Genomic DNA, 25,976 nt, shown 5'->3' with positions numbered 1-25,976 from the left:
TAGAGCAGACCCCAGTATCAGGCATTTTAGAATTGCGGATTTAGATCTTAAGATCGCTCTGTACGCTGACGACCTTCTTATGTATACCTCTAATCATGCTGAAGCAATTCCTCGGTTGTTCGAACTGGCCGCGGAATTCGGTAAAATCTCGGGTTATAAAATTAATAGAGAAAAAAACGAAATAATGGGATGGTATTGTGTGAACATAATACAAGGGGCAAAGAGGCAGATGAGATATCTGGGGATTCATCTAGCCCAAAAGTTGACAGATATACCAAAGATTAGCTGGGAGAAGGTGACTAAAGAGATTGGCAAGCTCTTATTGAGATGGGCGAATTTGCCATTAAATATATATGGACGGGTCAATCTCGTTAAAATGATAATTTTGCCCAAAATAACTTTTTTGTTTAACACAATCCCATTGTCTTTTAACACTAGGGACCTCGCTACCCTTCAAGGCAAAATTGGTTCCTTTATATAGGCTACAAAAACGCCTAGAATAGCATGGAAAAAACTCAGGAGGGGATTAAGGTTAGGGGGACTGGCTTTACCAGATTTGCTTTCTTATTGCCATGCCTTCCACTTTAAAAACTTTAGAATACTGGCAAATAAATTAGATTCTTCTTCGATGGGCCTTTTATTACAGGCAATGCTACTTGATGTTCCGCAGGGACATGAGTTTTTTTTGTATAAGTTTGGCGACCCCAAGTTCTACAAAAAAGTCCGGCTTAAGACCTTGTTGGCTGCACTCAACAATTGGGGGTATATTAGGAGAGCTCTGAAAATACCATACTATACAGCACAGGCTCCAATTTGGGACTCACCGGGTACCCCGGAATGTCTGCAGGACCAATTGTGTCAGTCACTTAAATTAGCCGGCTTGGAGTTGTGGGGTGATCTCTGTGAGGGCTCGCAGCTTATAAGCTGGGAGTCTTTTTGCAATCTGACCATAGGGACATTAACTAGATTTAAGTTCTACCAGCTATCTGCATGGTGGGCAACACAGCCTTGGGACAATGAGGAGGCAAGTATGATCACTAATCTTGTTTCTAGAAAAGTCCCATGGAAACGTGAAATCTCGTTTTGGTATGGGGCCCTGGTCGGTGCCGAAGATTGCCTGGACCTTGAACTGGGGAATCGATGGGGCAGCGTTCTTACAGGTGGTGGGGAGGGAATACGGAAAATCTGGTGTGACTCCTTTACTATGTTGCAGACTGTGGTTAAACCAGCGTCTCTCAGGAGGAACCATCTGTACACTACTTATAGAGTGTATTGGACTCCTGGGAAACTGACTAAGGTGTCTGCGAGGATATATTACTGTCCCAGATGTAAGTTCCCAGCAGCTGATGATCAACATATGTTTGCGGATTGCCCGAAGATCGGCTCCTACTGGACTGAGGTTTGTGGCTTCTTGGAGGAAGTGCTGCAGATGCCGATTGAAGTAAGCCCTAGATTGATTTTCTTTGGTCTTTTGCTGAATTATCGTATGAGCACTTTGGCCTCGAAATTTGTATTTTATGTAATAGTTATTGCCAGAAGGGAGATTTGCAGAGTATGGAAATCTGAGACACCACCTACATTTGCAGATTGTCTCAGGAATGTTATCATGATTAGCCAGTCGGATATGGCCTGTGATAAATCAAGCATTAACAAAATCTGGGCGACATTAGAGACCTGGAGGGATAATTAAGATCGGTCCGATGATTATGCCAGTGGACTGTTGTCCGGTCCTCCCTAGTAACATAGGGTTGGCCAGGTGCGGTGAATGGGAATGGGACCAGGAGACAGCCCTACCTCTGGGTGAACTCTGTTACCTTATCACAGGCCATTTATCAGGGCGGCTATTGAACTTGTCTGTGTGGAAGGCGCAGGGGGATCCCATCTAGAGGTTACCCGCAACTGGAGGCATGTATGAGGACTTTACAAAAAAAAAAAGAAAACTAGAGAATGGATTCATATGGAAGGAAATAAAAGTTACTGGTAAGTACGGTTAGAATTATTTTTCAGGGTCAGTGCAGGGCTAAAAGATGCAGCACTGAGGTCTCTCCTGATAACAGGTGAGTAAATCGGAATTCATAGTTCTGCTGATTGTATAGGAATATTTTAAAGTTCCAAAACTCCACACTTAGAATAATTTTCAAGTGAAACCAGTCAATGTTACCCTATGGAAGGAAATTCACTTAGCAGGTAAGTAGTGTGATCATCACTTTTTCTTACTCAGTGGTGGATCCTGGATCCAGCACTAGTGCATCTCCTGTAAACAGTTGAAAGAATGCGTTTAAGTCATACAGGTGATTTTTAAGGAATATTTTTAGTTTGTGAAAATAGACACTTAGAAACTTTTCTGCTGAAAACCAGACAATGGATTCCTATGGAAGGAAATACAAGTTACTGGTAAGTACGGTTAGAATTACTTTTCAGGATCAGTGCTGGGCTAAAAGATGCAGCACTGGGTTCTCTCCTGATAACAGGTGTGTAAATTGGAATTCGTTCTTCGGATGATTTTAGGTGAAAATTTTAAAGTTCCAAAACTCCACACTTAGAAGAATTTCCAAGTGAAACCAGTCAATGTTAGCCTATGAAAGGAAATTCAAGTTACTGGTATGTATGGTTAGAATTACAGCTGCGTAGCAGAGAGATGTCAAAAGGGGCACGGCCTGCACCACCTCTCTGCAATGCAGCGCAGTGACGCTTCCTGGAAGCACCTGGTGGGCTAGTTGGCCCCCAGGGACCCTCCGTATTGACAAGGAATGAATTCCCCAACTTAAACCGCGCCACACATGTGAACTCAGGCCCCACCCCCTCCCTTCACCACTGTGCAAGTTTTAAGTTGGGGGATTAACTCCCCTTGAATACTGAGGGTCCCTGGGGTGCAACTAGCCCACCAGCTACCTCCAGTAAGTGCAAAGAGCTGCGTTGCAGAGAGGTGTAAAAAGGGGCGTGGCCTCAGAACACCTCTCTGCAATGCAGCTTCCTGGCGCATACTGGAGGCACCTGGTGTGCTAGTTGGCCCCCAGGGTCCCCCAGTATTCAAGGGGAATGTGTTCCCCCTCTGCAAACGCGCCAGGGGGCGCGTTTGCAGAGTGGTGCAATGAGGGGGTGTGGCCTCCGTCCGCGATCCCGTTTTTTTTTTTTTTTTAAAGAAGGGGGCTGTGTAGCCCCCCTTCTTTTTCAAATTTTGTGGCCCTGGGGACCCCATCCCCCAGGGCCTGCCCCCAATTTTTGTTAAAAAAATGTAAAAATTGGGAAGGGGCCCGCGTGGCCCTCCTCTGAGGCCATAATCTGCCCCAGGGACCCCATCCCCCGGGGCATGGGCCTTTATTTATTTATTTTTTTATTTGGAGGGGCGCTGCCTTGCCCCCCTCCTGTGGCCACTTATGGCCCGGGGACCCCATCCCCGGGGCCGGCCCATTTTTATTTTTTATTTAAAAAAAAAAAAAATCATTTTGGGGAGGGGGGCCGCGCAGCCCCCCTCCCGGGACACTTATGGCCCCGGGGACCCCATCCGCCGGGGCTGGCCCACTCCGTTGGGGACCGTGGGCTGGTCCTCAATCCCCCCACGGTCCCAGCCGGCTCCCTGCATCCTGCGGGAGCCGGCATAGCTTTTCCACATGGGGAGCAGCTAACATGTTGCTCCCCATGTGGAAAAGCAATCTGCTTTGCTATTTGGAAGAGAGAGCAGGTTTCCTGCTCTCTCTTCAAAATAGCAAAGCAGTTTGCAATGACAGGGTGGGAGCCGTGAGGCTTCCGCCCTGTCATTGCAAACGGCAGTGTCCCGGCAGTGTCCCGGGGGTGGGCACCCTGGGACACTGCAGGAGCCGGCCCTGGGGGGTGGTGGTCCCCAGGGCCATCAAGGGCTCCAGGAGGGGGGCAGCGCGGCCCCCCTCCCATCATTTGAAAAGCCCCAGGGGGTGGTGGTCCTCGGGGCTTGGGGGTCCATAACGGACCTCCAAATAAAAAATGTAGTGCCCCGGGGAGGTGGCGGTCCCCGGGGCATGTGGTGGGGACTCAAGCCCCCCCACGCAGGTTTTTTTATAAAGAAAAAAGCTCTGGGGGGTGGCAGTCCCCGGGGTTGGGGGGGCTATGAGCCCCTCTGGACAATTTATAATAAAGCCCCGGGGGGTTGCGGTCCCCGGGGCTGGGGGGCTAATAAGTAATATATATATTTTTTTCATCGGCAAGATCCGTGCACCCTGCGCGCATTTTTCCGATTTTGTTTAAAAAAAAAAAATGTTGTGCCCTGGGGGAGGCCTAGGGGGTCAGGGTGTTTCTACCCTGCCCCCTTTTCGCGTTTTGCGCGTTAGTTTTTTAGGATTCTTGTGCCTCGGTTCTACCGAGGCACAAGATAGCTGCCAACACTTCCTGATTTGGAGTGTTGACAGCCAATTAGAATACAGCTCGTGCACAGCAGGGTGCGCGCTGGGTGCTCTTACGGTACGCGGATCCTCCGAGGCCATAGATATATATGTACTTTTAATTGTGATTTTCTCAGGAACTACTGAACGGATTTACACCATTTAAGCAAAAGGCACGAGTCTGAACTGAGGACTACCTTTTTGCCAAATTTGGCATAATTCCGTTCAGCAGTTCGGGCTGTAGCTGCGGCTAAAGGTCCTATGGGAAATTGCATGGGGAAACACGTTTTGGGACCCCCCTTTTTTCTCGACCCCCACTACACGAATCATCCTGAGACTTTCAGGATAGGAGCGGACCGGAGCTGGCCAAAATTTTTGAAAATTTCGCGATGATTCGTCAATTGGCTCCAAAGTTATTGGGAATAGAATGTTGCGAATTTCCTATGGAAAATAGGTCCTAACTATATCTACCTACTGGCGATCGCCAGTAGGTAAAATATATATATATATATATATTTACACATGTAAACGCTCCCAAGTTCGCACCAACAGGCCAGGTCACTCGCAGGCGGGTGCTATTGCGTGGCGGTGCCCCACGTAAATATTCAGCTTCCCAACTCGCTTGCTTTTCAACAGAGTCAAGCACTCACTGGAGGGGTTAGATATCGGTTATTTTTTTATTTTAGCAGATGAATCGAACAGCAAGACAGACGCGTTTCAGAATTTCCTTCATCAGTGTCTCGTCGCGGAAGCCGCGCGCTAAAGTTAAATACATTTGCGTCATGTTCAATGCGACAACATTATCGAAACAAATGATGGCAATACACCCTTCCTATTTCATTTTGAATGGGGCGGCCATCTTTGAATGGTGTACTCATAGCACAAAAATAGATAAAGATAAATCATTGTCCTTCAAAACCATGCCGAGTACAATCATATGCAGCAGTAAATCAATTCAATGTAGATATGCAATGGTACAGACATCGTAGCCATCATCTAATCTCAGATATGGGGGCGTCGCATCAGCAATAAGAATGATCTGTTACTAGTCCCAATGGACTGATAATAACAATTCACATATATGTATAACCGTAAATCGGTAAATAGTGTTGCTGAACAACACACAACCAGCATAACGCCATGTATTGGCTATCCTTCTATATGTATATTACAGCATGACTTCCTTTTTTGTTAAGGCCATCATTTCTCAGCGTGGGAGAAATATTATAGACAGCACTGTGATTTCTATCATGTGGGGGATACAGCCATATCTGAAGTCATGCTGTAATATACATATAGAAGGATAGCCAATACATGGCGTTATGCTGGTTGTGTGATACGATGTCTGTACCATTGCATATCTACATTGAATTGATTTTCTGCTGCATATGATTGTACTCGGCATGGTTTTGAAGGACAATGATTTATCTTTATCTATTTTTGTGCTATGAGTACACCATTCAAAGATGGCCGCCCCATTCAAAATGAAATAGGAAGGGTGTATTGCCATCATTTGTTTCGATAATGTTGTCGCATTGAACATGACGCGAATGTATTTAACGTTTGCGCGCGGCTTCCGCGACGAGACACTGATGAAGGAAATTCTGAAACGCGTCTGTCTTGCTGTTCGATTCATCTGCTAAAATAAAAAAATAACCGATATCTAACCCCTCCAGTGAGTGCTTGACTCTGTTGAAAAGCAAGCGAGTTGGGAAGCTGAATATATATATATATATATATATATATATATATATATATATATCGTATCCACAGTTCCATAAGCGCGCTCTCTGGATACAGCATACTCGGCACCAAATATTTGCAGGAAACTGTTTGATCACATAACATGTTTCGGCTGCACAGCAGCCTTGGTCATATGTGCTTTAACCACCACTAGGTTGTCCTTAAAAATGCATGATGAGCATAGACAAAGGACAAGAGAGGATAAAAACATGTCGGTCTTATTGGAATGGTGTAAACCCTGGTCATGAAACACAATAACACACAACGGGTAATGGTATCTAACATGTTGGAATCATACCCCAACACTGATTCCATTGTTGAAAGTATGACCCCATGTACTGGAGGCCCCATAGGGGACCCCCTGTTCTCCTGTTAACAGCCTTTCAGGGTCTTCAAGGAAGCTAGTGCTGCTGCCGACCACAGACACGATTCTGCCCTCCTGCTGCTGAGCTAAGCTCGAGCAGGGGAAGGTTGAAAAATAGGTTTCCTGTCGCAGGGAGGTGTGACCACCTCCCAGACAGGACTTAGTGTATTGGGCTGGGGTGGGGGGGGGCATTTGCCAATGCCACCAGACTGCTTTCTAGGGCACAGATGGTGCCCTCCTTGCATTCTCCAATTTGAGCCAGTTCAGGAACCCTTGGTTCTCGCTCTGGCATGAAACTGGACAAAGGACAGGGGAGTATCCTCCCCTCTGTCCAGCCCATCCTCTGGGAGGGAACCCCAAGTTGTTCCAACCCTATCCTTAGGGTCCTCAGATTCGTTGTGGGACCAGACTCAACTGTGGAACTACATCACTCTTCAATCGTCTGGACACTTGGACATCGTTGTACTTCGACTTGAACTGAGACTGCACCTAGGAAGGCTCTTGCTGTTCTTCAAGTCTTCTGCGTCGTCTGTGGCTGTGCTTCAGTCAGGCTCTCCAAAACACCTGTGGGAATCAAGGACACCTGAGGAAATCTCCCTTGAAGTGAAGGAGTCACTCCCCTGCAGGTACTGCAACAAAGCTGACCGGTCTGCTGCTCCTGACGTCCATGGACATCCCATAGGTTCAGCAACACAGGTGGTGGTTCTGTGACTCCCTAGAGGCCTGACCTATTTTCCCTGCAATTTGGAGTACAGTATCCCTCGTCGGGGTGCTGGGACCAAACCCCTGTGCACCGCTTCAACTTGCTGTTCCTAAGGCTTGTTGGCTCTGAATTCCAGAGATCTTCAGGATACAAAAAGCTCCATCACCTCACTTCCTGAAGAACAGAGTCCTCCCTGCATCTCCTGTATCGTGGGCCTCCAACTTTGGTGAGCTGCTTGAGGTCCTCTTGCGACTCCTGTGTTGGTCCTCTCAAGGGTCTTCCTTTGCTTGAGTGGACTTCCCTGCTTGCTCAGGCCTGCTGTGACTCTCCTGCACTTGGTGAGTTCCTTGGACCTTGCTGGTCCCAGTGTTTGCTCCTTTTCGTTCTCCAAGCCATTTGCGGCTACCAAGGCATGTTGGTGCTCCCTCCGGACACTGACCACCTAAACACAAACACCCAACGTGGGACAGCTCGTGAACAGCTCCTGGTCTTCCTCAGCGTAGCCTGATCCTCACAGCTGCAGCAACAAGGTCACCGTCGTCTCTTCTGAACCTCCCGACATCGGTGGGTCTTGTGCTTCCGTGCCTCCTGGTCACTTCCGAGTCACACAGACTCTGTCCCCTCTGCATGCAGGTTCTTCACTTCAAGAGTCCACCCTTGGGTTTCACAGTCTTCTGCAGAGGCATCTTCATCAAAGTCTCCCATTGTCGTCTACGGCAGGTTCCGATCTCACTTCACACCTATGCACCCGGCTTCCCTGGTACAGATAACCTAGTTTCTTGGGCATCCATGGATGGGGTGGCTCTCCAACCTTCTGTCTACCAAAGGGTTTCTTCAGGGTCCTCCGGGAAGGGTCCTTCTTTAAAACTGCAACTGTGACTTTTCCCTTGACTTCCATTGGGCACGCGGCTGTGTTTCCACTCTGCACACAGCCTCCTTGGGGTTCCTGGGTACTTACCTTGGGTGATTCCTTGTGTCCACTGTTCCTCTGAGTCTTCTGGTCCAAGTCCTGTTCTCCTTTGCAGTTCGCATTCCTTACCTGATTATTTCAAAGTATTCTTAGGTATTCTGTTGATATCTCCGGGTAGGAGATAGACCAACGTGTTAGTGATTGTTTTGTGTAATAAATAGACTTATTTTTATATAAACACTGTGTGGTTCTTTTTCATTTAACTGACACTATTGATTAAAGTTGGTAAAACATGCTGCTTTACACTCCTTCAAGATAAGGCTGAAGGCTGCTCTCCACAGCTACCACTTTGAGAGCTTTCTGTGGTTATCAAAGACCACTAAAATCACCATAAGGGTTGCCTGAATTATTGCAAGGTGCATCACTTGAATAAGTGTGCACCATATACTAAGCCAGCCTCCTACAACGACCTCAGTCAGTTTTTACTGACCTTTTTCAGCCTTTTGTTGAATATTTTTTCGAGACTTTGGTGTGAATATGTCCACCAAAAGGCAGGTTTCAAACCACGCTGCTCCTGTCACAGTCAGATGTCAGTGACGGACCTGCACTTAGTTTGCTTTTGGTGTTTGGATTGTGACCATGACGTCCATATATGCAAGTATTGCCGTGCCATGTATCCAAAGGCGCTGAGGGAGCAGTCCCCCAAGGTCCCCACCGGCAAACGACCCTGCCACGTTCCAGATCCCAGTCGTTAGGAAGGTCCCGGGATCATTCGTGGAGTTGCACCCGGCGATCGTCGTCCCACAAGTCGTTGGGAAAATTCAGTAGGTACCACAAGACGAAGGAGTCGTCAAAGAGGCCGACTTTACCACACAAATCTTCAGACGAGTCGCGGAGCCGTCGACACTCGAGCCCTAGCTCTGTGGTGGAATCTGCGACTGGGCCTCTCTGCTCCTCCCTGAGTTTCCAGGAGCTTGAGTGACCTCCGCCCACATAAAATAATTTTATTAGTCCATGCACCTCATCTTTGGGCAGCCCTGCCACTCAGGAGTGCCCTTTGGTTCCACTGGTTCTGGAGGGTCCCACACTTTTTTTCTGCTGGCAGGCATGCCCACGGCACCTGTTGGGCCCCCATGACAGACTCACTGGGCAGAGCGATTTCATTGTTGGTTCTTCGGTACTATGCCTGGTTTAGATCCACCTGCTTTTCCGGGGCTGTCCAGGCCTCGCTCGTGGACATGTTCTTTGATGGCTCCCGTTTGGTTTTGGAGAAGACAGGCTCAGCACTGGAGCGCTTTAAGAACAGAAGGGCTACTGCCAGGTCCTTTGGCCTTTCTATGGCCCCTCGCCAATCCCAGTCCGCCTTCCGCTCCTTTCGTGGCCACAGATGGGGGTTTCAAACGCTCTTCTACCCTCCCATCCCTACCCTCCCATCCACCAGGGCCAGCAGGTTTCTCAACTTTTTTCGTAGCCGAGGACGTGGTTTCCACAGACCATGTGGGACAGTTATCCAGAGGTCGAGCCAGTCCGCCTATATCCTGGATTTCGGTGAGACTGACGGAGGCTGCTGGGCCTTTTGGCCTCCTGCACCCTGCTTGTGACGCATGCCGTTGGCATATGCGGGCTCTGCAGTGGAACCTGATCTCGGAAGGAAGCGCAAAAGGCCTGCAGTGGTGGCTACCGAACTGCAATTGGGTCAGCGGCATATCCCTCTTGCTTCCACATCCAGAGCTGACTTAAGTGACACATGCGTCACTCCTGGGCTGAGGCAGCCATCTGGGATAGGTGAAGATAAGAGGACTCTGGTCTCTGGTGGAATCTGGGCTCTACATCAACCTGTTGGAGCTTCAGTTTATCTCGTTTTGTATTGCACGCTTTTCTTCTGTCAGTCAGGAGAAGGTTGGTACAGGTGTTCACGGACAACATTAGCGTCATGTGGTACTGCAACAAACAGGGTGAGGTGCAGTAGTTGACCCTTTGTCAAGAGGCTCTGCGTCTCTGGACATGGTTGGAATGCCAGGGTGGACAAACTCAGCCAAAGATGCCTAGCGGATCAAGAATAGCATTTCCATTCGGAGGTGGTGCTAGGACTCTTTCAACAGTGTGAAGAGCCTTGGTTAAATCGGTTCACCACTGCTGAGAATGCACAATGTTAGCAGTTTTGTGCGCTGAAGTTTCCAAGGGGACTCTCGCTCGGGGACGCTTTTGTCTCAAGTGGAGCTTTGGCCTCTTGTACACCTTACCGCCAATACCACTCCTGCTCAGATTTCTCAAGAAGATCAGGAATGACGGCGCCCAAGTTATTCTTGTGGCTCCGGAATAGGCACGGAGGGTATAGTATTCCGAGTTGTTGAGCATGACCATCAGTCCTCCAATCATTCAAATCATCAAACTCAATCAAACATTCAAGTAGGCAACTGTGGTACAGTAGTTGCACATTCCTATCTTAAGAGCAGTGTAAGAACATGAACACAACAGCGATGCTCTTAACGCTAAGACACACCTCTTACCAATAATGTATATATCTGAACCAGTGAATCAAATTCCCAGGCAAGAACAAAACAAAGAATAGCGGAGCACTCCTTTCTTGTATCCAAAATGAATTATTTTGGTCTAGGTCAATTAGTGTTATTATTTGTACGTTTTGAATGCACACAATATATTCCAATGAACAATATAATCAAACAGACTCAAAAGAACTTTCATCACCGCTTCAAATATTAAGATTAACAATATTTTTACTTGATCCTGCTATTACAGAGAAGTGCACAATGTTGGAACTGTGATTAACATCTTTACAACAGTAACTACAGAGATGTTGGCAGCAATGCTTCTCAGATGGTTTCAGCCGACATGTGTTTCATTCCTGATTGAGACTTTTTCAAAGCTATTTCAAGGGGTAATGATTGAAAAAGTAGATTGATAAGCATGAGTTTCGAAGTCGTCCCAAAGGCCAACAGGATCATACGAGTCACTCCAATTTTGAGAAATATTGATGCAGCTGATCCCAGAAATATATAACCTCTATTTTCACTCAATACTGTTTGTCTACAAATATATTGTTGCTTTCACGATATGTAGCCTGTATACACCTGACCCAAAAAGAGGCTGCCAAATTCCATATGTCAAGATTTATGACGATAATGAGCTGCCACCCGGATATGAAGACCTTGATAAGTCTTAAAATATCAAGAAAGGCAAGACATGTGCTCCGACCTAGTCCATAAAGCTAAAGGCTCCTCCAATCACACTGCCTGTTCGAGAGGATCTTCTGTCGCAGCAACGAGGTAGAGTTCTGCACCCGAACCTGCGCACACTTCACCCTCAATCATGCAGATTGAGCAGCAACAGTTGACAGATTTTGACCTCCCTTCTGAAGTCTATGATGTTATTCTGGCAGCCAGGTGTCCCTCAACCGAGTCGGTATACGCCTGCCATTGGGATAAGTTTGTAACATGGTGTGATTCCCATACCATTGATTCCCTTTCTGCACCTTTATCCAAGGTTCTTCTGGTTGCTCTATTGTTATCCCTGCACGGCTCTGGCCACAGTTAAAGGTTATCTTTTAGCCATTTCGGCATCCTTGCACATGCCAAACCAACCTTTTTTATTTTAGTCACATGTTGTGGCTAGGTTTCTTAAAAGCTTGCAGTACATGTTTCTCCCCAGGCCATTCATCATGCCCAGTGGGATCTAAATCTTGTTCTCACCTTCTTGGTGTGTGCACCCTTTGAGCCTCTGCACCAATGCCCTTCTAGACTTCTGAACATCAAACATGCCTTTCTATTGGCCGTAACATTGGCCAAGAGGGTCAGTGAATTGCAGGCACTCTTGGCACACCCTCCCTACACCACCTTCTACCCAAACAAGCTGGTCCTCTGGACACTTGCTACCTTCCAACGGTTGTTACTTCCATGTAGGCCAGAACATCACCCTGCCTACCATCTTTGCTCCGTCTCACCCCTCCAAAGATTAGGAGAGACTCTTCCATCTGGACCCAAAACAAGTGTTATCGTTCTTCCTTGATCATACAAAAGAGTTCCGGGTGGACAATCTGTCATAGCGCCAGGACGCCCCTTTGCTGGGGCAGCTGTGCGCTATAAAAATATAAATAACATAACATAACATAACTCTTGGTGAGGTGTGTAGGTGCTATAAAAAAGGGAAGGCCACGCAGAAAAGACCATCTCAAGATGGATAGTGCCCTGCATAAAGTGATGGATCATTGGCCAAGAAACAAATCCCCAAGGGTTTGTGGGCTCATTCTATCAGAGCTAAGGCTGTGACCGCTGCTTTAGCACACGGGGGCCCTGTCCTGGACATTTGTCAGGCAGGAATGTAGGCATTTTTGCATATATTTACCAAACACTACTGTCTAGACAGTCAGACCTGTCATGGTGGGCACTTCTCCCATACAGTCTTATAGGACATTTTAATTTAAAATTGGCCTTGCAGACTCACCTCCGGGGTGGCATTGCTTGGGAATCTATTCTAAGGTAAGTAATCTGCAGCTCGAAGTATCTATCAGATGAAAAAGTTACTTGCCCTCAGTGATGCCTTATCTGGTACAGACTCTATCTAGCCGCACATTCCTTACTGACTCTCCCATCCTCCACGCTCTGTGAACCGATAGGAGTATAAGGGACACCCTTCTCGGGGCCTTAGCATTTTTTTACTCCGTTGGCAAGTTCTCATCGTGGCTCTTTCACTCCTGGTGTGGAAAATTGTGAAAGTAACTGACGTCAGTGCACCAAAGTGGCACCTATATAGGTGCCGCACATGTCACTTCCGGCACAGCCGTTACAGAGCCAAACTACGCCACCTACCGGCACGCAGGGTTACTGCTCAAAATACATCCGGATCCAGTCTGACTTCTGGGGATTATTCTAAAGTAAGGAATTCTCAGCTGCATAGAGTCTCTACCAGATAAGGCATTACCAATGGTAAGTAACTTGTTCATTGTATAGTGTGAAATGATTGCATTATTATTGTGCTAAACCCAATGAATGCCTAAACAGACATCCCAAGTCAGTAAATCTGACCACCATTACATGTATCTTTATATGAAGAAGATACAGATTAGTAAAGTTGTGTTAATGAATCTATAATCTCATTAAACCCTAAATCACACAGTTATTCACATGCAGCAACTTTTTTAATTTCAAATCAGGGTATCAGTATATCAGAGTGCATACACCTGGTGCAACAGAATCAGCAACCATCAGGCAAGATTTTTTATGTGACCTCTGTGCTTCACCACTTAAAGAAGATATGAAATCCAGAGTTCTCGGGGGTAATATATTTATTTTGTATTACATTTTTTAGCTCAATTTTGCATTCGAATGTACATCACATATATCACTAAACCCAGTATTTAACCCATGTAACAAGTATAACATATGGTTAATCTACATATCAAAGTGTGTTTCTAGCTAATTTTGTATGTAACCGCACACATGTTGGCATTACACTGCAAGCAGATGAACAGCTGTGAGCATAAATTGATTTTTTAATTGTATTAAGTTGTCGTATCTTAATTGTGTGCTACTACTGTCCATTGAAAGGTAGCACAGCTTACTCCAGTACTGGAACTGTAATCGATTCACATGTTTGAATCATTCCCCGTCGTCGAGATAGGAGTCCCATGGTACATTATAAGAGCAGTGCAAAGTTAAACATAGACTAGAAAGACCCTAGGACTTTTAGTTTTGTACCATATCATAGTCATTGTTAAAAAAGAGACCAAACATAGGTTTGTACTAATCAGGTTGCCATGCTCTCTAGAACACTGCTGTGAGAAGCTCCAGTCCTCCAGATTTTCTACCGCACATCATTCTAGGGAGTCTCCACTGAGCGCTGCTCAGTTTTCTTCATTCCAGAGCTTGGTTAAACACTTAAATTCCTTTTTTTCTGGCTGATATAGACTTGCAGACTGCTATTCTCTTAATCTTGAGTCTGTATTTGTTCTTTACTCAGACAAAGAGAGGAAGAGCCTGTTCAGGGCCTGCAGTACGTGTTCCAAGAAGCAGCTCCACATCAATGACCCTCACAGAGACTGCATTTATTGCCTTTATCCTGACCATAAGGCCAAAGAATGCAATGTATGTCGCACTTTCTCCAATACAATTTTGAACAACCATGAGGGGCGTCTGCTCTTATGGCTGCAAAGGCTTAAAGCAAGGAAGAAACCTACATTCATTGGGGGGTGTCATTTTCATCCTCCAAAAGGTCTCATAAGAGGGAGAGATCTCCTCACTCTCGCTCTTCTCTTGAGAGACCTCATAAAGCCTCAGAAAAGACCTCTCAGGGTTCTTACAGGTGCGGCTCTTCAAAATCTCTTCACAGAGAGTGAAAGGAGATAAAAGAGCAACAGTAATACAAGTAGACCACAAAACAGGTTGGAACCACATACACCACCTCTTCAGGTGAGACATTTGTTTAAGAAACCCTCTTCATTTCCCCTCCTGACAGACTGCTAACGAGAGACTTACTATCACCGAAATCATCGTCATTGACGAAGAAATCTGCACCATCGTCAACGCGTGTAGCTGTCTGTGCTCCTCCTACGCCAGATTCCATGAGATCCTCGTCGATGAGTCATCTAATACAACTGTCGACACCAAAGGTGGGATCAGTATCGTCGCCGAAGGTACATGCTCCATTGATGATTCCACTTCTGCTGTCATCGACCTTGAAGATCGTCTTTGATGATGTCACTTTCAATGACAACTACCATGGTATTGATGGCGTTGGTCACGTCTCCATTGACGGCTCTGCCGACAACGCCATCAACAGTCCCGTTGACACAGGTGAAAAGCTGAAAAAATTAAAAAAAAACAGGACAGACTAAGGCATTTGACCCCTGAGCACACTTCTCCTAATAAAGTGTCACCATTGCTTCCCTCACAGCTGTTGGAAGAACAGGCCTCTGATGATGAAGGACCTTACCGATATGCGCACAGCCCATCAGAGCTGCATGTAAAGTGCCAAGATGAAGATTATTGTGAGGGGGAGTATGAAGGTCAGAGCTACTATGTCCCTCAGGACCAATATTAACATCAGTAGGAGATGGTTTGTATGCCCTCCGCACTAGTCACTGACTTGCAATTTATGTTGTCAGGAAGGGTTTTCCTCCGTCTTCTGCTCTTACAGCGCCAGACACTCCTCCAGGGCCAACAGCATTCATCCCTCCATCTATTCCATGGCAAAATCAACTCTTCTGTACTCTATTCACCGCAGGCTCCTGAGACATGATGATCATGAGGAGGGTGAGATCAGAGACTCACACCAAGAAAGTGATGATTATCTCATTCCCACACCATTATCTCCCTTGCCAGTCAATGTTGATTCTCCATCTGAAGATATTGGTGGGTTCCACAATTTACTAGAGTGAGCAACAAAGCACTTCAACTTACCAATGCCTTCTACGCACACAGATTGCTTCCTTTACTATTTTAAGGAACCATTTAGCAAAACTGTAAGAGCTATGCCCATTGTAAGTTACATCTGGGAGGAGGGCTTGAACGTCATAAAGACTCTGGCCCCAGTGACTGCGGTCCTCCCCCGTCTGGAGAAAAAGTACAAGGCTCTGGAGGACATTTCTGCTTGTCTGACCGGTCACCCAAAGCCTGATTCAGTCATCTCTCAGGCAGCACAACGCAGGTCAAAGAACCCGTCAGCAAAAGATGCATCGCATCTTTCACTTCAAACTGTTGGAGCTCAAGGCGGTCAATCTGGCCTTGCATGCTTTCCTTCCAAGGATGGACAACACCACCACAATGCACTACATCAACAGGCACGAAAGCCCGAGATCACACCTTGTCTCCCAAGAGGCTCAGTGCATCTGGGAATGGACAATTCGCAACCAAGTGTCCCTAAGGGCAGAACATCTTCCCAGCAACCAGAACACCACAGCAGATACTCTAAGCAGACTAAAGTAATTGTGTCACAAATGGGAACTGGATCAGGCCACTCAACTTCATTTTCCTTTAGTGGAGGAAACTGAGTCTTGATTTTGTTTGCGACCCCACAGACAAGAAATTACAGTTCTTCGCAAGCTGGTATCACCCTCGGGGATCATGGGAGAAGCATTTTTGATGGCATGGTGAGGCATATTTGCCTACACCTTTCCTCCAATTCTCCTCCTGCCAAGACTGCTCATGAAGACGAAAGCTGAGCTCTGCAGGAAGATCCTCATAGCTCCCCGCTGGCTGTGCCAACATTGGTTTACAGAAATCTTCCTACTCTCTGAGAACATCGCATTCTCTTGAAACTGATTCCATCTCTCTTAACGATGTCCCATGGCCAAGTGCTGAATCCGGATCCCAAATCTCTTAATTTATCTGCTTGGTTCCTGAGCACAATGAGTTTGCCCATCTGAACCTATCGTCGGAATGCAGGGAAATACTGTTCAGCGCTTGTGCGAGCAGTACTAACAAGACCTATCAGCTGAAGTGGAAGTGTTTTTTGCATTTGGTGCCAACAAGCTAACGGTCATCTTTTCTCTTATTCACCTCAAGAGATTCTCCCTTATCTCCTGCACTTGGCGAAATCATGGTTGGCTCATGCCTCCATCAAGGTCCACTTAGCAGCTATCTCACACTTTAGGAGATCATCTACCATACCTTCATTATGGTTATCTAGAATTGTTAAGCAATTCCTCAAGGGACTATTTAGGGGCTTTCCACCAGTCAAACCTCCTACCCCGCTCTGGCAGCTCAATATTGTCCTCTCACAGCTCATGAAGCACCCATTCGAACCCATTCAGAGAGTGGATCTGAAATTTGTTTCTTGGAATGTAGCTCTCCTTGTAGCATTGACATCTGCCAAGCAAGTAATTGAAATTCAAGGTTTAACCATTCAGGAACCTTTCCTGCAATTCTGGAATGATAGAGTGGTCCCCCGGACGAACCTATAGTTCACTCCTAAAGTACCTTCTGACTTTCATTTTAAGGAACCGCTCATCCTCAAGACATTCTTTCCAGATCCTGCAACTCAGCGGTGAGAGACCTCCATTTGTTGACTCTCAAGAGGTGCTTGAAGTTCTATTTGCGAAAGACTAAAGGCTTCCGCAGGTCAGATCAACTCTTTGTGGCATACTGTGCTCCTCGAAAGGGTTGTCCTCTTTCAAAACAGAGTATTACTCATTGGGTTTCCAGCGCCATTCGCTATTGCCATCAAGCAGCAGGGAAGCCATTACAGACATCTGTACTCACTCACTCTACCAGAGCTGTTTCAGCCTCAACAGCGCTGTTTGCTGGTGTCCAAATTCTGGACATCTGCAGTGTAGCTACTTGGAAGAATGCACTCACCTTCACCAGGCATTACTGCTTGGATTCTGCTGTTCCCAACAAAACAGCAGTGGCTCAAGCGGTACTGCAACATCTTTTTCCAGTGACGGGGAGCTTTTTTATATCACCCCTCCATCCTCTTTTCTGGCTATGCACATTTTTTCTTTCTACTCTTTTCCTATTACATGTATTTGTATATCTTTATATTTATGTATGTATATAGCTTTATATATGTTTTTGGATTTGATATATCTATGGATTCATGCTCTACGTTAGAAAAAAAAAGAGATGTTACCGAAACGATGTGCTCCTTAACTGCTTTTTAATCTGATTCAAGCATGTGAATTTATGACAGTTCCAATACTTGAGTAAGAAAATAAGTTACTTACCTGTATCTGTAGTGCTCCAGTATTGGAATCTTTCATAGATTCACATGCAACCTGCCCTCCTCCCCTGAGAAACTCACCTTTCTCTCTTTTTTTTCAGGGTGTATCTCCTACATTCGTGCTTTGAAAATCTGAGGGACTGGAGCTTCTCACAGGAGTGTTCTAGAGGGCAGGGCAGCCTGATTGGTTCAAACCTATGGTTGCTCTCTTTTTTAACAATGAGTATGATATGCTACAAAGATAAAGGGCCTTTCTAGTCTGTGTTTAATTTTGCATTGCTATTATAATGTACTGTGGGACTCCCATTTTGACAACGGGGAATGATTCAAGCATGTGAATCTATGAAAGATTCCAATACCGGAGAGCTACTATACAGGTAAGTAACTTATTTTCATAGGACCCCACGAAACATCATTTTAAGGCAGAATAGAAGGAGAGAAATATGTTTAATTTTCTTTGCTTTTTCTTGGATTTCGGATTCATGGTACCAGAGTAAAAACTAAAAGTTCCAACAGCCTCAGTCCCAAAACTATCACTCTGGAATATAATAGCAAATCAACTTGCTGAAGGGGCATAACAGTATCACATGCTGTCATCTTAACCTCTTTCTTTACTGCTTCCCCACAGGGATAAAGATGCTTTCAATTGTCTGATTGATAATAAATTTATACACTGGTTCTCACTCAATAATAAAATTATTTATTTTCAGGAGGCGGATACCACTTTGTGGTGCAGTGGCTCCATACTTCTCTATTTCGGAGCAAGCCGTTTTCAACCGACACCCACCTTGTGTTCCACTTCCACTCATTGTATAATGCCCCCGCCCTGAAGCTTCAAGTATGATACCATACTGTGACATTACTGACAGTTGTAAAAATTCTATGGTGGCACTGCCACTTGGGGAATATTGATTTGACAGGTTTTTTTTTCACAATTTCCAGCAGCACCTCTGGCAGGATCTTCAGTTGGGTGAACCCAGGGCCAGCTTAGTTAACACAGACTAGGGCTTGTACCGACACCCTCATTATAACTCTGAGGGGTTGTTACTTTGCCACCAGTCAGAGCTTTATGAGGCATTATCTAGGCCTTATTGTCGCTTACTGTGATGGCAAGGCAGGTGGTTCTGGAGATGCTGGGGTAGGAGGTCCCCACAATCATGATAGGGGAAAAACATCTCCCTGGATTTGGGGGCCACAGACCACTATACTGTACAGAAGATTCACACTCTTGCACTGCAGTCCCTGCACTCCTGCATTGAGCTGGCAAACAGACCTGTTGAAGTACCACTGGGACCACAAAAGCAACAGAAGTGTCTTGCTGCAGATAGTCATCCTGACTTGGGAGAAAGACTGCACTCGCAACGGGGAAGAGTAAAAGAGGCTCCTTCACAGAAGCCCTTGAGAAATTAAAACCGGGGTTCCTGTCTAAAATCAATGAAATGCATGCTTGGGAGTGTGACATATTGTTCCCTTGCTTTCAAGAACAACCAGAAGATGGGAATTTTTCCTCTGATGATTCACAGTCCCTCTTCTCATTGGAGGATAGTGCATATGATTTGGAGGGCTCACTATCCTTCCTAGGAAAGAACCAGAGTTCTTGGTTTTCCCCATGGGAAAAGAAAAGAAAGTGGGAGGGAACGAGCGAGCGAGCAAGCAAGAAAGAGGATCTTTGTCAGTCTGACTCTGTCCCTGTTGACCCACTGTGAATTATCTCTTCGACCTTGAAAGCATTGTATACCCACGCTCACTGGATGGCCATTTATAAGCAGGCTAGACTATGGAAGACCCTTGACAAGGATATGCAAGATAGCTTCAGAGGAGAATGCCCCAGAGTAATGTTCGAGGTCATGGTGCCTGCAGTGTAGGAGAATGATACAAAGCGAGTTTCTCGGGACCCTAGTAAGAGCTTAGATAGGACCCTGGCAAGGATGCCAGGACAAACTGCTGGATTTGGCAGAACCTCTTTTGAAGATATTATATATGGCCTTAAAATCCAAGGAGACCCATCTCTTGATCAATTTAGATGTTCTAGCAGAATGGGCCCAGTGAGTGGTTTTCCTACCGACAAACACAAATTGAGCCTTAGCGACAGACAGGAACAGTTCCACTCTTAAAAGGTTGGACCCCAGGTTAGGGACTTGGCGTCCTCAGAATCTGACCCGGGAGCAATTAGAATACAAAATGACCTAGCTTTATCCATCTGAAAGTTTTAATTCTATTAAGGACACAGAGGAGAGTATTATGCTAATTTCTGTTTGCTTTTTATGGAATTAGATACTCAAAGTAACCATTTAAAAAAACAAAGTAAAATTACAACATCTGACAGACCCGATTTCAAAATTACAAACGAAAGATGCCATAACAATCTAACGCATGTCCATCTTATCCTCTTTCATTACGTCTCTTGCCTTCATTGATCTTGCCATCAAATACAGCACTAAAACTAATATTGATACAAATAGTTATTTCTGCAGTCTGCCATAAAAGCACTATTAAAATACAGATCCAGATAAAAAAAATGCTTAACACCAATATACATGATAACAAATAAATAATACATTTAAAACGGTTAATAGAATTCATTTCACACTTGTTATCACAAAATATATTACATCTGTGAAATCAGTGCACACTAAACCCCTTTTAACAAATAATAAGATAAGTGCTACAAAGGGTGTGGTTCAGGAGGAACCTTGTGCCTTAGGAGTATCTGGAGTGATTGGTTGCAGGCTCACCTTTTGCTTAATCCTCCACATGAATGACAGATACCAAGATACAGCAAAAACTAAACTTTGCCTCACATCAGATTTTAGAATACAAAAGGCCTCTGTATGTTTCCTGACATCTACAGTCCGACAAGCTGAAACTAGCCATTTTCTCCTTCAGATCAGCTAGGCTGGACAGAAGAACAAAACGTGCTCTTCTGATTCCTTAATGATCCCACAGAATGGACAAGCGTACCTGACTGGCTGAGGCATGTTAGTCCATTTAGCAGTGAAAGGGGTAAGTGGTAATGTACTGTACCAAAACTAAAGATACAGCTTCCTGGCTAATGGAGGCTCGATCTCATCGAGGAACTGCTCTAATTTAAATTCATCCTTTATCAGAAGGAAGGAGTCAGTCAAGGTGCCAAAAGTGGGTTGAGCCTGTAATAGATTCATTTTGTACTGTGTATAATTTCCATATAAAATTGATTTATTGATTACGCAGCTGCCTGCGGATCGTCCCACAAGTTCCCACACTCCATCTTTCTCAGGGTCTCTCTTATATACTTGAACCAGGGTATGCTTCCTGAACCAGAGATACTTAGGACTTCCTTCAGACCCTCACAATAGGAGTTGAGACCAGGTGTGGCCCAGATATGTCTCCAGTACAGGATTGGTCTTACTCCCACCCCCTTAGAGATTGGCCTGGGGCCCATATCACGCCAAAGGGGAAATAGCGGTGTACTGATTGGTAATCCTGTCAGTTGGCGTAGAAATCGGTGTTCCACAATTACCAATTTGGCCATATCCTTGTGACCCCAGAGCACAGCACCATAGAGGGCTGCTCCTAGGGCCTGCTGTTTGTATATTTGGATCACCGGTGAAATTGAGAGAAAGTGAGATCCTTGTTGTGCTCTAGCCAGCCCCCCAATGTATTGCACTAGTTTAAGCCTGCACTTTTCAATGTGACACCGCCAGTCTAACTGTTCTGTGAGTGTCAGCTTAAGGTATTCAAAAGTGTGTACATGTTCTGGGGGACCCTGTGGCCTTCTGGTTGGATCTTGTAGAGTGGCAGGGATTTATAGTTTTTGCCACATTGATTTCCAGGCCCCTCTAGCTACAAAAGATCTTGAAACGGTGTAATATTTTTTGAAGCCCATGGGCAATTTCGATAGTAGGAGTGTATTGTCAGCAGACATTAAAGCAGGAGTCTTAATGCTCCCCAAACTTGGGGCGTCAACAACACATGCATTCAAATATGAAAACAGGTTGTTAACACAGAATGTGAAGAGAGTTGGGGTGAGGACACAGCCCTACCTTTCCTCTCTATTTACAAGGAATGGGTCCGTTGTCTCGCCCAGTTGTCCACATTGGACCTGGCCGTAATTGTGATTGTGTAGCTTTATTATAATGGCCAGAAGATTGTTGGGAACACCCATGTCTGCCAGGACCTGTCAAAGCGTAGACCTGGGAATCAGGTCAAATGCAGAATGCAGGTCAACAAATGCAACATAAAGCTCACCCCCATTGGACGAGTAGCCCTTGCAAAAATGATCATGGTCCCCAGGCTCCTTTATCATTTCACCAACCTTCCTGTGATGCCGCCGCGCCCTTTCTTTTGGGAATTAGACACGCTCCTAACCACATTAATCTGGGGAGGAGGTAGACATAGAGTGGCCTTAACCACACTATACTTGCCCACAACTCAAGGAGCACTTGGAGCGTCGTCATTCGAAGCATACTTTCTGGCGGCTCAACTCCAGTGGTTGTCGCACTGGACAGCGGAGCGTCACATAGGAGAAACAATCACCGAAGAAGGGCGGATACCCCTCCCAGCAATACAGAGATTGCGGATGCCAGGTACCAAACCTCTCCGCACTTACCCGTTGCAAGTATCCATAGCCCGTACGTGCATGCTGAAAATTCATCGTATGTCCAGGGAGAAGCCCCTATACTCACCCTTACTCCCACTGGTAGGGTTTCCTCGCAATTATAAATATTATACCGCCCGAGCCCTTCAGGTATGTACCGATCATTCAGTCACGGATATGGAGTCCCTGTTTGAAGAAGGACAGCTAAGGACATATGCCCAAATGGCCGCTCACTATGACCTTCCCCCGGGCCAGTTCCGACTACATCGGCAGCTACTAGACAGCGGTTGACCTTTGTGGGACCTAAACGAGGGGGAGCCCCCGACACACCCAGTAATACACACTATATTGCATATGGGGGCAGGTAGACATTTAGTTACCTGTCTATACAAAGCCGTTCGGGAATTGATCCTCTGCCCATTAGACTCACTACGGCAGACATGGGAAGACGAAGCGGGCCGGGTTTTTAATGATAAATAGTGGGAAAAAGCCAAAGTGTACCCCAAAAAGGTCTCCAAAATGCACGTTTTAATTTCCTACATAGGGCATACCTAACCCCACATCGCCTCCACCGTTTTTATCCCGACACACATTTTGCCTGCCCCGATGCCAGACTCCTGAGGCGGACTTCAAACATATGTTCTGGGACTGCCCCACTGTTCCGCAATACTGGGACAGAATACACCAAACACTCCGTGAGACGACCAACATTCTGACCATGTCATCATGGGAAGCAGGCGGAAAACCGAGAAGGTACAATGCCTCTTCGCCTCCTTAGTCATTCTCTTAGCAAAACGGGGTATATCCATGCCCCGGCGGGACACCCCGAGGCAGCCTGGATAGGGGCCATGAAGAAATGGGACACGGAGGAGGAAGAGGTACTAAGAGATGAGGAAGTGAGGGGAATACGGAAGCACCCCATATCTCTGGAGTGGGCACAATGAATGCATCGATTTACTAACGAAACACAATCGGCATCACAGGCAGCCTCCCAATCACAGACTCCACCTTTGTCACCCAGGAGACCGACGGAAGATGATATAAGACCAAACCCAGACGCCTAGGGCGGGAAATGTAATAGGACGGTATCGGACACTCCCACCTACCATGTCAGGCCAACCCTTCACGGCCCCTCCCCACACACATGATGTTGTAACATAAACTGCAACCACGACCAAGCACATAAACATATCACTCTGGTAGCTCCACAACAGCTTCCCCAGTTCACCCCCAAGGTTAATAGTTTTACCCCAACATTGGTGGTTCCGAAACTGATGGCGTTTAAATGGGAACGCATTCACCAAACGCCATGTGAGAATTCACAAAAACAGAACACGAAATAGTAATCCTCGACTACAGATGATGTACTCAGCTGAGGGCTAGTAAATATACTAATACAAAATCAGATGTTAGGCATGGGGATAAAACCTAGAATGTTTACTGTGCCTTGTCTGAAATGTCGGAATATGCAATACATGATGAATTCTGTTTTTTCCACAGTGATCTCTCAACTGATTATAGATATCTTTAAATGTATTTTATAATGAAATGATGTTCATTGATATAATGAAATGCAAAATCCCAATTAAATATTAATTGAGGTCGAAAGACCTTGTTCACCGTAGTGGTACATTCACGGAAAATCACCTGTGATGGTGTTAGAATCTCTCTCACACCCATCCATTCATGTAGCCGTTCGAGAAGTATTCTTCTAAGCAACGTTTGGGAGATATCAATCAGGCTAATGGGCCAATAGTTACATGGCTCCGATCTGGCACACTTCTTATGGATTGATATTACCTCTGTCCCCACCCAAGTCAGTGGGACTGGTGCCCCTGAGATTATGGAATTAAATAATAGTGCAAAGTAGGGGCTCCAAACTTTAATCTTACTCAAGTAAAAGTCCCCCGGGATTTTGTCTGGTCCAGGGGCTTTATTTGGGACAATCTTGCTAATTGCAGATCTAACTTCTTGTAATTAAATCAGTGCAATCTCTTCATTGGTACTCCCTCCCAAACGAGCCCCCCCGCCACTCACCCCCCAAGCTGTTTTTTTAGCCTGCAAAATAGGTGGTGAGCATTATTTTCTCTCTTCATGAAAATGAGACTGTAGAAGTGAGCGGCCCAGTCTGCAGCGGGGATGTTGGTCTCAATCAGACAAACTCCCTCCTGGCATCCTGATGACATCAGGTTCCAGAAGGAATGCTGATCTCCTTTCCTGACTGCATCCAGCAGACCTACCCACTTCCCAATCTCTTTTGGCAGTTTTAATGGTGTTCTTGAAGACCTCCCTCCGATCTTGTATAGCTCCCATGTCATGCTGTTTAAGAGTGGACCTTGCTTGCTTACAGGCTTAATTATACCAAGTCTGAGGGGTTCTCTTCCCAAAGGCCCTTTTTGTTGCCACATACAAATACTCCTTTAATCCTGTGTACAGTTTATTGTTAATAGTGATAATTTGTTTCAAGCTATCCCCCTGGTTTGGGGCCCTGTCCAGTATAAGGAGCTCCTCAATACTATCTGTGACTATGTTGTATGCATCCCCAACCACCTCTTGTGAAAGAGCCATGGTGGACCACTTTACTGTACGCATGTTGCTAGTTACTTGCAATCTACGTTGAAATGGTTCACGAACACTGGCCCTCTTGCAGCAGGCAGGGAGGTCAAGAACAAGTGCATTATGTTTGATGTCCTCTCTAGATAGTACAGCCATATCGATCACGAGCGGCCAGGACCTTACCAATATATAATCAATGAGACTGGTACCAGGGGTGCGGCTGAATGTATGATTTCCTTCCTTATCGGAAGTTATTCTGCCTTTCCCAGCTCTCAAGCCCTGATTCAATGTTAAGGCATTAATTAGTATTGCCAAGGGAGACAATTTTTTAATCTGAGTAATTGCCAGTTTAGGGATACACAAAACACTGTCTTCGTTCTGGGGGAGTGCTTCTGCATTTCATCCAAGGGTTCAAATGGGCAATTGAAGTCTCTGCCCACAAATGTAATCCTTTCCACTGGGGCAGTTGCCATATGTGAATTCAGCAGCTCTGTGGTTGGGGAGTTGCTATGATTCCCACCTAGCCTTAGGTAAGCATTGTAGATGTAGGCTGTTAGGAACGAGAAAACCAATGAGACCCACAAAATTTCTGGGGAAGATATAATTATTTCCTGTGCCATGCAGGTTAACACAGTGCTTACCCAGGTTGGTAATCCCCCTGAGGGTCTACCCTTACCTTTAGTTATTGCCTCTTTGCTAAAATTTGCATAACCAGCATGTTACACCGGCTTAGTGGACCACGTTTCTTGAAAGAGTGTGTGCATATCTATTCTATGAACTTATCCCTTTCTGGGGTCTTGAGTTTAGAAGATAGCCATCCTAAAGTAATAATCTTCTTACAATACCAAATCTCATCATGGAAAGCAGTAATCATTAAGTCATAAATTTACTGTCAACATTTGAGATTTCAAAAATAAACCGCAATTGAAATATACATATCAATCGCTAAGTACAATAGTAGAATCCAGGTGGGAATAATATTCTCCTCTGTGTCCTCAATATTTCACAGACATGGACAGAGAACTCATGGTAAAATGTATAGTATGGTGGCTAAGGTTTCGTTGCCTTTATCTCTCTCCATCTTTACGGCGCTT

The 25,976-nt window shown here is 45.6% G+C and overlaps 1 protein-coding gene across 2 annotated transcripts in view; it reads left to right on the top strand.

The window, feature by feature from the left end:
• MCMDC2 (minichromosome maintenance domain containing 2) overlaps window positions 1-25,976 on the top strand; it is a 1,176,074-nt gene that overhangs the window by 285,084 nt on the left and 865,014 nt on the right. For both annotated transcript variants that reach the window (XM_085604114.1, XM_085604113.1), the window contains exon 5: window positions 13,246-13,368. In XM_085604114.1, coding sequence (XP_085460240.1) covers window positions 13,246-13,368 — 123 coding nt within the window. The remainder of the gene's footprint in view (window positions 1-13,245; window positions 13,369-25,976) is intronic.

Source organism: Triturus cristatus, chromosome 5_1 (assembly GCF_964204655.1).
Source record: "Triturus cristatus chromosome 5_1, aTriCri1.1, whole genome shotgun sequence".
NCBI lineage: Eukaryota > Metazoa > Chordata > Amphibia > Caudata > Salamandridae > Triturus > Triturus cristatus.
Note: the sequence above shows the minus strand (reverse complement) of the source record. Positions and strands in the feature narration are given on the sequence as shown.